The sequence below is a fragment of the Idiotropiscis lumnitzeri genome, chromosome 4, assembly GCF_059441095.1.
Source record: "Idiotropiscis lumnitzeri isolate Australia: NSW breed Sydney's pygmy pipehorse chromosome 4, RoL_Ilum_1.0, whole genome shotgun sequence".
Lineage (NCBI taxonomy): Eukaryota > Metazoa > Chordata > Actinopteri > Syngnathiformes > Syngnathidae > Idiotropiscis > Idiotropiscis lumnitzeri.
The window spans coordinates 3,085,187-3,100,477 of NC_142394.1; the positions used below are offsets into that span (position 1 = coordinate 3,085,187).

Sequence of the window (15,291 nt, forward strand, 5' to 3'; positions counted from 1 at the left end):
CCACGTCTTAATGAAGTCAGAGAAATGAGGCAGTGACACCGATTTCACCCGTCCCTCTCTGGATCGTGGCGATGTCGAACATACACCACACATACACACGCGCGCACACGCTCGCATGCACACGCTTGCACGCACACGCCCAAAAGCACAAAAGACGCAGTCTCGCTCTCATGGGGCTGTTGGAAGAGAAACCAGGTTAATTAGCTTGTTCACATCAGATCTTTACAAAGAGTCATGCTCCTCTCATGAAAAGCGCTGCTTTATGCTCGTTGGCTTTGTGCGGAGCTCATAAAGCGTAATAACCCCTTTAATCGTATGGCCGCCACACCAGTCGGTTAGCAGCAGGGTTTTCTCAAAGTTTTAATTGATCTCTATTGTCATGTGGCCCTGAATAGAGGCTGTGATCAACGTTTATTCTTGACAGGAAAGTGATGAATTAACACGTGACGTGCTGCATGTGTGGTACAGTGGAACCATAAAGGCCAAACACAATTGGTTCTGTTACGCTGATTGACCTCTAATCTTGGGTACGTTTCAAAATATACATGGGCAATATTTTTTTTCTTAAGGGCTTGGGAATGAATTCTATGTCAGTGCTGGAAAATAATGGTGGCCACACAAAATACTTAAAGCTTAGGCACAAATTAGACGAGTTTACTGACTTTTGTTGCCAGCAGTTTCTGCTTTAATGGTTACGTGTTGAATTATTTTGAGGGGAAGAGGGTTATTTACTCTGTTATGCGAACTGTACACTCAATATAAGTCAGGGAGAATGGGACCCAACAGCCGTGACTCTTGAACAGGATCAGCTGTATAGAACATGGACTAATGGATAAAGATGACTTCTAAATTGTTGGTAGCATGTTGGTCTGAGTAGTCTAAAATGCAGTGTTGGGTGGTCAAGGACATCAAGGCCTTCTCTGCTGGTCTAACATTATCAAAAAATGATGATCATACTCTTCACATTGATGTCATGTTATATCCTGGTGTTGTATTTGTAAGTAAGAGTTTTGTATCCAATCAGAATTCAGCTAGCTCATGTTGCCAGGCAGATTTCACAATACCAGGAGCACACACTTTTTGTCTGAGGCCTTCAGGTACAATCGTGCGGGCGTCTATTTTGTGTCTCAAGAGGGCTTTTACAGTTGATAGACAGTTGTGATAGCCATTCAGATCACGACTTGGTTACAGTGAGCCTTCTCGCTGGCCTTACGCTGAAGGCGATGAACGCGTTTTGTGATTGGTTGCTCACTCGTGAGGGGCCAGCGCTATGCAGAATCAACACACGTCATAACTGCGACCGTTCGAAAATCGAAACTATATTCTTGCTTTTTTAAACCACAATGGCCGAAGGAGGGAAAAGTGTGGATTTAATTGCAGATACACTTGCAAGGCCAATTTCAAGACAGAGAAGAAGTGTGACACTAAATTTATTTTTTATGCTGATGCTGAAAAAATGCCCATTTTCTTCTTGCATGTGAAGTTTCTGAGATATTCTCATTTTTTGTTTTTTAAGTTTGACCTCTAAAACCTTTATTACAACAGATTTTTCCATGTTTTGCAATTTGTCGCAATGATTTTTCAGAAAAGAATTCCGCCTGTTGCTGAACCTAACCCTCAATTCACAAATATCACTGCATATATTACTATAATACATTATATTATTGTTATAAAAACCTAATGTGCGACAGAAAAAAATTGTGCAGATTCAGACTCAAAGCCCAAAAAAAAATCATCAAGAAAAGTTTACTTGGATCTCTGATTAAAACATTTAGTAAGATTTTTTTGGCCAGTGTTGATTCTTGCTCCCATCCCAGCTCTTGACTTTAACGACTAATAAAAAGGGACCCGACAAGCACGATAATATGTGAAATCAATGAAACCCTCTCCCGTCTGATTTCAAGTGTACTGTAGCTCACGAGCAGCTCGCAACTAATAGTCTACTCCAAAGCCTGGACTTCAACATATTTTCTACGTCAGTGGACTTTTTTGCACTATGATAGCTAATTTGAACAGATGAACACTACTGGTATTTTTTTTTTAATATCTGGTAACATTTATGTTTAGCAATTCTCTACTGAAACATTGATTGTATTAAGAATTTTTGTCATATTGGAAGGAAGTCGGATTTGAATTATCCAAAACAAAATGGTGATGTATATTTTGGAGATACCACTACTCCTACACGCCTCCATACATTATCCCCCTTCAGCTTCCTCTCCTTTGTCCCAACTGGTCACCCTGGTTTTCCAGGTTCCTCCGCCTTTTTCAGGCAAAACTTAGAGAACCGGAGATTGTTTGATTTAACATGGAAACCAGGTTTGTGAAATTTGAGACTTCCTGCTTTCAATGTCTTCATGCAACTTGACTTGTCTATCCTTCTTGTCATTCTCACTACCCTTGTGGAGGATGATATATTGTTTGGTATAAGCTTTTCCAAATTGTATAACCTTTTGGGGCTTTCAAAATTTGAGGTACCTCTGCCCTTTCATAATCAAGAACAAAGGATGACATGCATACGGTTGGTCGTGATAGTGAAAGGAAAGGGAGCATGACGTGAATTATCCCTATGAGACTGATCCTTTGACGTAGACAGCTCAACACAAGCACTTTAATCCTGCCCTTGCCACGTCCATAACAAAGCATTCACACAACTCCATGTTGCTCTCTGGATTTACAGTACGTCCAAAAATCGCTTTGCGTGCAGCCGTACAATTTTGGGTTGCGTGTATCACAAAACAACATCTCCGGTGGTGAGACTGACTCAAACCTCGGTTTGTCTGCCACCCTGGACTGGATTTCAGAGAGATGTTATCTCGAGGTGAGCCAGGGTGCGACTATTTACGCTTGGGTCTGTACCAACAAGAGGCTCCGTACGATCGTTTATTGACCTACTTAGTGCAACAAGACAACACCTCCACTGATGCTGATCACTCTTCCCCCTCCCGCCTTGCCATCACTAACAATTCTCTTAGTGTGGTGCCCCTTTTCTGTTTGCCTGATGGATGCCGCACACACTGGTGGTGTCTATAAATAACATTCAATATCCCAGCACCTCGCCTATTTTCCTGGCTCCCTATTGCATTTCAGAATCAATAATACATATCTATATTTCTATCTGGTTAGTTGGACTCGCAAATCCATATTGTATGTTGGGCGTAGGCAGGTTTGTGACTGGTGAATGGAAACAAGAAGAGATTTATAGCAGCTCATCAGGTCACAGCAGTAGGCCTACGCGTGTTACTACTGGCGATGGATGGATGTTATGTCAAGCAAGAAGCACTGACCCGTCCATGTCAGACCTGGCTGGACACAATTTATGGCCTTTATCTGCTTAGCGGGTGCTGGTGAAGCGCACATTTGTGTGTACACTATATAATTACATGTGAGGTTCACAATCATCACCAATGCCGTTAATCTCCCATGAACCTCGACATAATTACAAATTGGAATCCACTCGCTTGCAATTGATCTGTAATGATTATGATTGTAAAATATTAACAAGGTGAAGAAGTTAAGCCCAACATTAGACACTCCTCAGCAAAATGATGAGGGATGGCGTTTGGATGGGGGCTCATGTAGTTGAAAATGGCACGAGTGGTAGAAGACATTCTTTTAATATTCAATGTTTTTTTTTTTTGTTTGGTTTGATAAACTAAATCTATGTGGTAAAGTCTTCCCTCGTTATGTTCCAGTTTGGTTACATGCTATTTGACCGGTTAAAAAATATTTTTTTTAGGGGGGGCAAGGGAAATTAGTTTTTTATAAATTTCAAATTCCAAATTCGAGTTTGTCACCCCCAATATACCCGTTCCCTCATCATGGGCGTGTTTAGAAATATGCTCCAAGCATTACTTCACTCAGACCGTTTGGAAACTCGAAATGTTCGGTTATTCTGTACCATTACAATAATTGCAGTGGATTAATCCCCTTATTAGCGGAATAAACTCAAACGTCATGGTAGTTTCCGTGGCTACCATTGTTGATGTTGTTATGTTCTTCTTCTTCGCCTTCTGGAAGGGAAGACGAAGAAGAATTTCTGCCTGAAGTACAATGATTTACAGTGCCGGTATTTATTCATTCTTTTGCATTTTAAAAGTTACATTTTTTAAGTGTGGCAAGTGTTTAGAAGGGTGGAAACCGTGTGTGGGATCTCATAACGGACCCAAAAAAAAAGTCAACACCTCCACTTTGCGGTATTTCATCCACAGCAGGGGATCATGGATGGTAGCACCCGTGAAGTGTGTGGGAACATTCCAATTTACAGAACATTTGGATAGCCAGAATATGGCCGTTCAGCAAATAAAAACCCCCTTGAATTTAAAATTTGACAAGGTTACAAATCACTTTGGGATTCAACCAATCAAATACAAATTCCATTAGTGCCTGAGATAGAGTAGATCTTGTCTGCTTTGAATACATTTGCATGCACAGGCAAAAAAAAACTAATTTAGGGGTTTCATCTTGAGTTTCGGCATGACTGACTTTTACTGTCTGTTCATTCTGTGAAATGACTGAGGGATGTATTGGTGTGTAAAGTTGCCAAATAGCGCCCATCAATTCCTGTTTCTCCTCACTGACTTAATGGGTTAATGATGAGGAGGAGCTGGGGAAGATGAGGGGAGTGAGAGAGAGAGAGTAAAAGGGGTTGAAAAGAAAACCGTGGCTGCTAAATGCTATCTGCAAAACTGATTCATGCGCCAATGGTTTTGGCCTGATTGGTGTGTGTGGGTGTGTGCGTGCGTGTGTGAGATCGAGACCTTCAGATGCACATTGCACAAAGAGGGAGCTGCATTTGTAAGCGAGTGTGCCACTTGTGCAGTACATCAGTGAATGGCTGGTCTTTTTGGAAAATGTCATTTGTTTCCTGATTGAAAATGTGATTGGGCCGCCCCACCTCGTGCGTACTTTAAATAGGCACAGTGTGTGAAAATATATTATATATGTGAAGATATTATTCCTAGTTCCTCATTGGCCCCTCCACCATGCTCATCTGCATTACACGGATGCACACATTCACACACAGCAAGCTTGTGGCAGGTAGTCTATTGCGATGACATCACCAATCCTACGCTTCCGTAAAATATGGGAGCAATATTTTCTCTCTATTTTTGCACTCTTGCAGAATTTCAGCTCCAATCAGCAACAAAGTCTGAGCGCTATTGGCACGCACACACCCCCTATGTCTGCTGCTAGAGATTCAAGTGGTCTCCATAGCAACATCCCCCTCTTATGCTCACAAGAAGGTCCACAGAGGGTGTGGGGAGATACCAAATAACTATTGCGCTTCTCTCGCTCTCTCTTCTGACTAAAAATAATTGTCTGTTTTAAACAGTGAGGAAGCCTCTGCTGAGCAATGTGTTCCACACATAAAGTAGTATCTCTGGCCTGTGTAATCATCACAGCCACCACAAATAATTTCTTGTGGTTGGAGATAAAAAGTTACTGTGCTTTAAGGAGAGGTGTGTATTTAGTACAACTGCAGATAGGAATTAAAATTCTTTTACAAGATGAGCCGTATCCTCAAGGAGGACATTGCTTCATCCTAAGCAGTGTTTCTTCTCGCATCCTGTCCCTTTTGTCTGCTAAAGCTATAATCGATGTTGTGCTGGATCTCATTAAAGTGTGCAAGTGTCCCAAATGTATAAGATGCACCTGTGTTCGATATGTCTTTAATGAAGCTGCAACTGTGCTGAGATCAGGGACTTGCAAAAAAAAATAAAAATAGTAGTCCTATTAGTGTGACAGCAACATTCTTTACAAAGCACAAGAGTATAATTATGTGACACAAATTTGGCTGCCATTCCAGAAATAATGTTTAGGATACCAGCCAGTCACTGGCATTGTGTTTCTTTTTGCCTGAGGGTGTCTGAGAGGTGTCCTCTGCGAGTTAATGCCTATGTTCTTCGAAATTGCGCCACTGTCTAATATGCGTGTTTTTATTGTTTTTTTTAAAGGCTGATACGCCCTGTGCATATGCACACTGACATTTCTCTCTCCCTTCTCTGTGCGCCGCAGCTGACATTATCTCAACTGTGGAGTTCAACTCGTCGGGTGAGCTGTTGGCCACCGGGGACAAAGGAGGCAGAGTGGTTGTCTTCCAGAGGGAGCAGGAGGTAGGAAATACCCACAAAGCAACACGGATCATCATGCTACTTTGACAGCTTCAGCACATTATTTTGGAATGTCGCTTAAAATACAGGATGACCAAATTAAATATGCACAAAATAATTGTGAAGAATGTTGAATCAATAACACACATTAGTTTTATTTCGCATCTACAACGCTCCATATCAGAATGATCACGTTGTTAATTCCCAACCAAAACAACAATACAGTTTTTATTTTTTCCTCGCAGAGCACAATGCAAGGGATGTGTCCAAAATTTTTGCTTTCATCAAGATAATATTGCTCAGTGTTCACTGATTGTTGATTAGTATTATTAAAAACAACATTTTCCAAAAGCGTTTCCAGAGTTAATAATAAATATTAATAAAAGACCCTCTCTCTATTACAGAATATGTTTTGCCATGTGCAGCTTGATAAGTGCAGAGCCTAATATATGATATGTCCTTGTTTGGTTAGCTTAAGTCAACAGAAAAAAAGGTGCTTCAGTAATGATTCAGTGCCATTCTTTAATTCTGCAGAGTAAAAGCCAGCCCCAGCGTCGAGGGGAGTACAATGTTTACAGCACATTCCAGAGCCACGAGCCGGAGTTTGACTACCTGAAGAGTTTGGAGATAGAGGAGAAGATCAATAAGATCAAATGGCTTCCACAGCAGAATGCCGCCTACTTCCTGCTCTCAACTAACGGTAAGTCACTGATTCTGACGTCCAAGTCAAAAAAAAAAAAAAAAAGGCTTGATGACACAGAAGAGATCTTCACACCTGCGCGTGAACATGTTTGTGTTCCACTTAGTCGAGCGTGTGCCACCGACAGAAGGCTTTAAATTGAGAATTTATGCCACACACACACACACACGCACACATCAAATCATATCATCTCTGCACTTGCGCTTCAACATCAGCGGAGAAGACGTCTCGCAGATTGTGGCCGTCATGCATGGCTGCTACGCAAGCGCGAGTGTAGGGTGGAGCAGATGGTGGAGAGTCCTGCGGCGATGACCTCGCCGCTCTGACACAATATGCACGGCGGATATTGAAAGGAAAAAAAACAGGAGCAACCTGACTGCTGCCACCGTCCTCCTCACTAGACCGAGAAGATGAGATGTAACTGATGTTTGTAATGCAGAATTGGAAGGCGCCCAGATGGCTTTTTCAGGGCGGGGGATGTCGTCAACTTGTAGATTGCTATCAGTGACATCACAACCTTCGCCGCCATTCATCATTCTGCACACAGCTACATGCCAGATTGAATGCCCCAACCCCCGCACATCTATCTTGGGTACAAGATTGACTGTATAGCGAGACCTTGTGATTTGAAGTGATTTTTTTTTTTCCTTTCCTCAGACAAGACGGTGAAGCTGTGGAAGATCAGCGAGCGAGACAAACGTCCAGAGGGCTACAACTTAAAGGATGACGACGGGCGCATCAGAGACCCGTCCACCATCACATCACTCCGAGTGAGCACTGACAGGAAGTTCTGAACACTCACCTGGTTTTAGGCAACATTTCCACGACTACAATGTTGACGCATAAGAGTTCAGAAATATGCTGAGAAATGTTCAAGCACAAAATGTCAAAGAAACACATGAATTAAAGACTACATCACAGCATATGGCTGCACAAAAGCATCATTGCCACGTTATTGCATTTTAGTCGATGATCTGACCTTTGTGGCATTGTGATAGTGGTGAGCACATTTGCGTCACAGTTTTGAGTTTGGATCTTGGATCCGTGTGGAGTTTGCACGTTCTCCTTGTGCTTGCGTCCATTTTCTCTGCGTACTCTTGACTTCCTCCCGTTGAACACTTTACATTGTCCGTAAATGGGAGTGTGACTGTTTTTGTTTGACTCTTCACACATTGATTGGACACCTTATCTGAATCATGAGGTGTTGCTGCGATTTTTGCTTCGTATGATCCGATCTAATCTCATCTCCAAATTTCCTTTTTACGCTCGACCTTTTCAGTAATAGACGGAGAAAATACAGTCAGCCAAAAGTAAGAAATGAGTGATCGATATGTGCACTGTGGAAGACCATGGAGGCGTCATCTTCAGCTTCTCACCCACCACTCTTGTTCTCACCCCCCCTGCCTTTTTCATGATGAGAGGGAACTCACGTAGGACAGTGTGTGTGTCATAGTAGATTAGTGCTGTGTTCAGCGTGTCTGTTCCTCTTTGTCTGGCTAGCCAGGGGATCATAGAGACATAGAGGACAGGCTGGGAGTGTGGAAATCCTGTTTGCATGTGCACAGCGGATGGGGGTAGAGTTTTGCTGAAATTTCATTCCGTATTTTTCGCTAAATATGAGCATACATACACACATTGGATGTGGTACTGTGATTTGCAGGGTTGAGAGAAATGCAAAATATTGCATGCACTCGCCAATAAGGAGGAAGTTTAAGGGGTCTTGGTCTGGGCCACCTGAGCAGTGTAGGGGGTCTGTGGGTTAATGTGCTCTACGTCTCTCTGGACAGCCAGTGAAAGGACATGGAAATGAAGCGATGCCCGTGGAGATACAGCAGCCCGCTGAGCTGGCGCGTCGCTCTGTTAGTGCCAGCGTCGGACAAGAGAAAATGAGGGAAGAAGCAGTCGATTTGTTCTCCCCTACGCTCCTTCTTTGTCTGGCTTTTATCTGGCCAATGGGGGGCTGCGTTCAAACAGGGACTGGGAGACCTTTGAAGCCGCAACTGTTTAAATTCATGTTTGTGTGTGTGTGTGTGTGTGCGCGTTTGCATTACAACTAATTCTGGACAGTTTAGTTATCATTCCTCAGCAGGACTTATTGACACCCTTAGGGTATCTTTTTTTATGCTTCACCCTTTACTTCCTCTCAAGCTACCACGTGCACAGAAAACAGGAGACTATTTTAGCTTGTGTGTGAGTGCGTGCGTGAGTGTGGGGGTGTACGTGCGTGTGTGAGCAGCATTGATGTTCCCAATCTGATATTGAGGCAGATCATCAAACAGCCTTGAGCGCGTGCGTCGGCTCCCTGTGCTTCATTAAGACATGTGGAGTAAATGTCATACGAATTCCTCACACACAGACTGTGTGTGTGTGTGTGGTTTTACTTGCACGTGCGTTAACGTAACTGTAATAATAATAGTAAAAAAAACACAGATAAACAGACCTCCAGCAAAGCGAGCTTCAAAGAACATGCATTATCATATCAGTGCTACTGGGCATGCCTGACCCTTCAGAAGATTTATTTTCCGTTTTTTGCTCCATCTTTCCAGGTGCCGGTTCTGCAGCCGATGGATCTGATGGTTGAAGCCACAGCCAGGCGAGTGTTCAGCAACGCCCACACCTACCACATCAACTCCATCTCCGTGAACTCTGACCTCCAGACATTCATCTCCACCGATGACCTCCGAGTGAACCTGTGGAATCTGGAGATCACTGACCGCAGCTTCAGTATCCTCTTTGCTTACTAAGTTTAGAATACTTGACACAAAAACTCCCGCTTTGCAGTTGCAGTTGTTCCTTAGATCTCGTCTTTCAGACATTGTGGACATAAAACCAGCCAATATGGAGGAGCTGACCGAAGTGATCACGTCAGCAGAGTTTCATCCCCAGCAGTGTCACACTTTTGCATACAGCAGCAGCAAGGGCTCAATAAGACTTTGTGACATGAGGCAAGCTGCACTCTGCGACAAGCACTGCAAATGTAAGTACCCGCAGAAAGCATTAAGGGTAAAATGCTTTGAAATGTTATACTGAGCACCGCATCACCCCATCATCCATTATTTGATTTCAAAAGTGGTGTGGATAATGACATGACATGACATGACTATTGTAGGGACATGCATACATCGATTTATTACAGCATTCTGTCCCCATAGTGGTAACGTAACCCAAACTTGTATGTAAATCAGACGAACCTTTGCTAACATGGTAGTAAAGCCATAATTCCCATAGATAACATCATGAAAAACACTTATTGGCCATGAATGTAAAATAACGAATGCACAATTTACATAATATTTTCGATATTATTTTTAAAACACATAAATGAACGTGTTTTAGTGTAAGATACATAGTTCGATATTTTCGGAGCTGATACAGTTTTTTAAAGCATCTCTCAGGGCCCTTTTTCATTTTGTGACATGGGCACTTTGGTAATGATTTTCAACTTGTCAAAAAATGTCCATGCATTATTAAAAAAAAAAGAGAAAAGAAAATCCCAGTCATTCCCATACCGAATCATTTAACATCATTCCATATGTGTCCATGTTTTTTTTATTCAGCAATTCAGCATTAACATGCAATTTCTCCAGAAATTTCAAATGCATTTTTTTTTTAATTTATTTATTTTTTTTTTCTGCAGGGGATTACAGCTTTTAATCTAAATACGTTGGTGTTGGTGATTGAGGGATGAGGGAAACACAGATGTAATTGGCCCCAAATGAAAGGAAAACACAAACAAAGAGCCAATGCAGCCTCATTGTTCAATGTAGTTTTCTCTGATCAGAGAATAACTCAAAAGTCAAGACACTAGCCCAATTAAAAATGTATCCAATGGGAAGCATAGAAGAAGGGGAAAAAATAAGAGCCAGTGAACGAATATATGTAAACCTGACAACACGTTGTGAATAAGGAAGGACAAGGACAGCAATATACAGTACAGAGTAATTAGAAGATGAAAAAAGGGTGTGTGGTGTATGAACGTACAGTGGACAAGGTGCTGATTGGTTAAGACACAGGAAATACTGAGTGAAATGACTAAGACAATTAACAACTTGAGACACTGGAAAAAATGTACAATTAATATTTTGAATACAAGATATAATTATGTTTGGTATTTATTGTTGCAAGTTATTATGAAATGCTATGTAAAAAAGTGGATTTTGCTGGAAAAAAGTACACGCATGATGGCACCGAGGTAATTTTAGTTAACAAAAATAACAAAAACTAAAGTTGAAAATTTTGGGGGGGAGAACGGAATGAAATAAAAACTAAAATGCGTTTTAAAAAAAATAAAAAATAACTGAAACTACAATTTATAAAACTAACTATAATTATAACAAAACTGTCCTTCATTATCGTCTTTGGCAATTAATTTAATACACGAGCCTTTGGATTTTAAATGTATTTATTTCGATATTAGTCCACAGCCGTTAGCCGTTAAAAGGGAACGTCCAACAGTCGTCTGGGAGTTGTAGCCCTCTTTATGAGTAACGCACAGATGCGACAGATGCACAGATGCAATGTTTTTTAAATAAACTAAAACTAATAAAAACTAACAATTCCCAAACTATGAAAACCCTGAGTGGCACACACTTGCTAAGTGAAAGTCGATTTTTTTCAGCTCGGCTTTGTGTGACTGCGACATGTTGCCATTCCTCTGTTCAATATGCCACCATTGATAACTCATCAATAAATCGCAGTATGTGTCTTAAACAATGATTGGCCCACCCTCTGAGGCTTAACATCACACGCAAGCACTTAAATTGAATGAATCATGAATACATTGACATTTTAAGCGAGAGAATCGATAACTAGGAGAGCAATCACATTAGGCCTTCGTGGACCCACCTTGTTGTCCAATAATGTCCGTCATTTCCTTCAATGGATTGACGTGCTCACTGGAGCGTGCATTAACTAACACAGCCTGTTGGGATCCATGGTGCACTTTTTGTTCAGTCGGAAATGTTGCGATTGTCAAGATCATGGAGTAAATGTGAGGCACAAAGAGCGCGCACGCATGCACTGTGATGTGTGGTGGGTGTTAGCCTCGAGCAAGGACCGGTTATATTGACCCTCTGATAAAAATGCATATGTAGCCTCATGAATGCTGCATTTCCACGCAATAATATTCCAGGTACCACAAATAAAGAAGCATATTAATCATAGCGCGCTCGCGCCCACATACGCGAGGCTATAAGTCAGTGAGGTGAAATTAATCAGTGTTAGCAATGAGATGAATGGACGGATGAGAGAAGGATGAACAGAGTGAAAGGAGAATGCCAAAGATAGTGAGCCCCGGGACAGAAAGAAAGAGCGCGAGCAGCCCCCTCCCTGCCAACTCCCCTGGAAGCCTATTATGTGCCCCTCGAGGGGGGCGCGGGGCAGAAGGGAAGCCAAGGACGCACACATACATGCATATAAACATGCATCACTGACACACACACAGTGGGGCTCGAATGGCCCAACACTTAGACATTGATTTGTTTTTTCTTATTTTTATCCCCTTCTAACCCCCCTTCACCCACACATTTTTCTATCTCTCACTCCGCATCCCTCGTTAGACTCCCCACTGGCACATCACAGTATAAAGAGAGATGGGAGGTGGGCAATAATGGATGGGGGGGTGGGTGGAGAGAGGTGAGGAATCGTGGGAGTGCCAAAGAGGAGGAGGAAGCGCAGAGAACAACAATAAGTTGACAGCTCACCATGGAATGTCTGGCTCTCATCCCCTCTGTGCAGATGAGCAGCTGCCAGAATCAATATGAATCAGAACCAATATTTACCCATCATGCTGACCCGTGGCAGTCTCCCTAAATATACACAAATAATCCTCTGAGGAGATGCAGCTGCGGCAGAATATTCCGGCATTGTTGTACTCCTATTGTTTGTGGCTGATGCCTCCACAGTGAAATAGCAGCATGATGCGATAGTAAATATGCTCTCTTTGTTGAAAATATATATTTTTTGTGTAGACTTTGAGGAGCCAGAGGATCCCGCCACTCGTTCCTTTTTCTCCGAAATCATCTCATCCATCTCTGATGTGAAGTTTAGCCACAACGGTCGCCACTTGATGACGAGGGACTACCTCACTGTTAAGGTGTGGGACCTGCAAATGGAGAACAAGCCGCTTGAGACGTACCAGGTATGCAGACGCACACTCACATCAATGTCGCGATGAAATGCAATCACCACATATTGATTTTTTTCCTGTTTCACTGTCACGCTGCGACCACACCATATTTAGCGATCAAGCCGGGAGTGTTTATTGAGCCCCCGTCCTGTGAGAAGACAGATAGCAGTGCTACTGATTCATCCTAAAGGGCAAATCCTCCCACTGTGGCCGGTCGCACGGGTCACATCCACACTGCCTGATCAGAAGGAAGCTATCTGAGGGCAGATCATGATTGATAAGGCATCCGCAGGGCTCAAGGGATTTCTCGGTCCAATTCCCTCGCCACCTGCTCCCTGTATCGCCCTCGTCACTGGGTCTGCAGGGATTAGCCGGAGTGGACACGCATTTTATGGGTGTTTGGTTGTCCTCTTGGGAGGCAGCTCCAACACCAGCAACACGCTAACGTAAATTAGCATAGCATTGATGTAAAACTTCAAACAACTTGGACACACAAAGTGCAATAACAAATTACTACCAGAGCGCACAACAATACTCACAGGCACATTAAATAAAAAAGGGAACAATAACTAAGAAGATTACATTAGTTGGGGACCTTCTCTGCCTCTTTTCTGTCTAAATAATGCTGCAGGACAAGGTGCCTTTGCCTTTGTATATACCGATTGTAATTTCAGTTTTATAGGGCTGGTAAATTTTCCAACACCACTGGAATCAATTTCAAAGGGTTGTGGGTTTGTGTAATGCTCAAGCACGTGTCAACAGTGGATGCAAACTTGCATTTCTCTGCCAACTTGTTGGAGAGATTGACATATGGATGGCTGTAGCATCTAAAGTCTAGAGTAGGGATGGGCAACTGGCATGACACTCCGAGTGGTCCCTTTATTTTTTTTGAAAAATGTTTTTCAAGATTCTGTTCATTTCAACAAAAAGTCGCTGTAATTAAAAGAAAATCTCAATTCCTCTTCCTTGAAACAAAAATCCCTGATCCCAAATAGTCCAGAAAATGCACACGGTATGAATTCTATTAGGCGCACCTGTATATGGGCTGCAGCAACTCCTTTTTTTGAAAAAAATAAATAAATAAATAAATAAACAAATAAATAAATAAATAAAAAGTCATACATGCCACACCAGGCTATAAGCCGCAGTTTGCTATGTTGAAAGAAATTTACATAAACAGATTCTTAAAACACTGCCTTTTAACACGGCAACTACTTTGCTAATTAAAACGGAACAGACCCAAGAGAAAAAAAATCTAGATTTATTGATCATATTTTCTGAACTATAGAGCGCCCCCCGGTGAAAGAAAAATCCACAGAAAAGCCGCACTGTTCTATGAGCCGCATTGTTCAAAATCGAGGAAAAAAGTAGCGGCTTATCGTCCAGAAAATGCATAGTTCATTTTCATCCCTTATACCGGATTCAGACCACTCGTAATCAGAAAGTTCTTGGATGAGGGTGGAGACTCAAGGTTGCAGTTTTGTTTTTCCGCTCCACTTTGGTTCCTTCCTCTGGATTTACAGCAAAACGGGGAAAAATAAAAAAATGAAAAAAATATATGGAAAATGAGTAAAACAACACAACATGTAAAGCAATTTGTCTCCATCTCATTATTCACATAAAATTGTGCATTGTGTACTTTTCAGAAACGCAAAGTGACATGAGAATGACTATTTTTGTGTTTATTTTCCAGGTTCATGACTACCTACGAGGTAAACTTTGCTCCCTCTATGAGAATGACTGCATCTTTGACAAGTTTGAGTGTGTCTGGAATGGATCTGACAGGTGAGATTCCCTTCATCCATACATTCACCTACCATCATTGTGTAAATCTCACTAATACTCTTCTCGCTCTCCTCCTCATTCAGCGTCATAATGACCGGCTCCTATAACAACTTTTTCCGAATGTTTGACCGAAACACCAAACGTGATGTCACACTGGAAGCATCCAGAGAGAACAGCAAGCCGAGAGCCATTCTCAAGCCTCGCAAGGTACAAGCAACAGCGCACACGGACTCAAAAGTGGTGAACATATGCAGTGGAACTGCCAAAGTCTCAATCTGGTTAAAAATTGCAATTTACAATAAAGTTGGGACGTTGCAGAAAATGTCAAATAAAAAATAAAAAAATAAAATGATTTTCAATTCCTCCTTAATGTATTTTCAATTAAAAAAGATGAGATAATGGAGCGTAAATGATGAAATCCTTGGAATTGTATTTTGAGAAACATTTCTAAAATCATTGTTGGACTATTTTCTCATGCAGTTTTTGTACTTTTCGGCCACGAGAATCCCCGCTACATTACAGAAACTGGCAGAGAAGACCTTTTTTTTAAATAGTGTTTTAGGTCA

At 41.9% G+C, this 15,291-nt stretch overlaps 1 protein-coding gene across 2 annotated transcripts in view; it reads left to right on the top strand.

Moving 5' to 3' along the window:
- ppp2r2ba (protein phosphatase 2, regulatory subunit B, beta a) overlaps nucleotides 1-15,291 on the top strand; it is a 52,656-nt gene that overhangs the window by 36,277 nt on the left and 1,088 nt on the right. For both annotated transcript variants that reach the window (XM_088293876.1, XM_088293877.1), the window contains exons 2-9: nucleotides 6,019-6,116; nucleotides 6,648-6,813; nucleotides 7,471-7,583; nucleotides 9,360-9,537; nucleotides 9,626-9,790; nucleotides 12,783-12,952; nucleotides 14,634-14,725; nucleotides 14,809-14,932. In XM_088293876.1, the coding sequence (XP_088150002.1) occupies nucleotides 6,019-6,116; nucleotides 6,648-6,813; nucleotides 7,471-7,583; nucleotides 9,360-9,537; nucleotides 9,626-9,790; nucleotides 12,783-12,952; nucleotides 14,634-14,725; nucleotides 14,809-14,932 (1,106 nt within the window). The remainder of the gene's footprint in view (nucleotides 1-6,018; nucleotides 6,117-6,647; nucleotides 6,814-7,470; nucleotides 7,584-9,359; nucleotides 9,538-9,625; nucleotides 9,791-12,782; nucleotides 12,953-14,633; nucleotides 14,726-14,808; nucleotides 14,933-15,291) is intronic.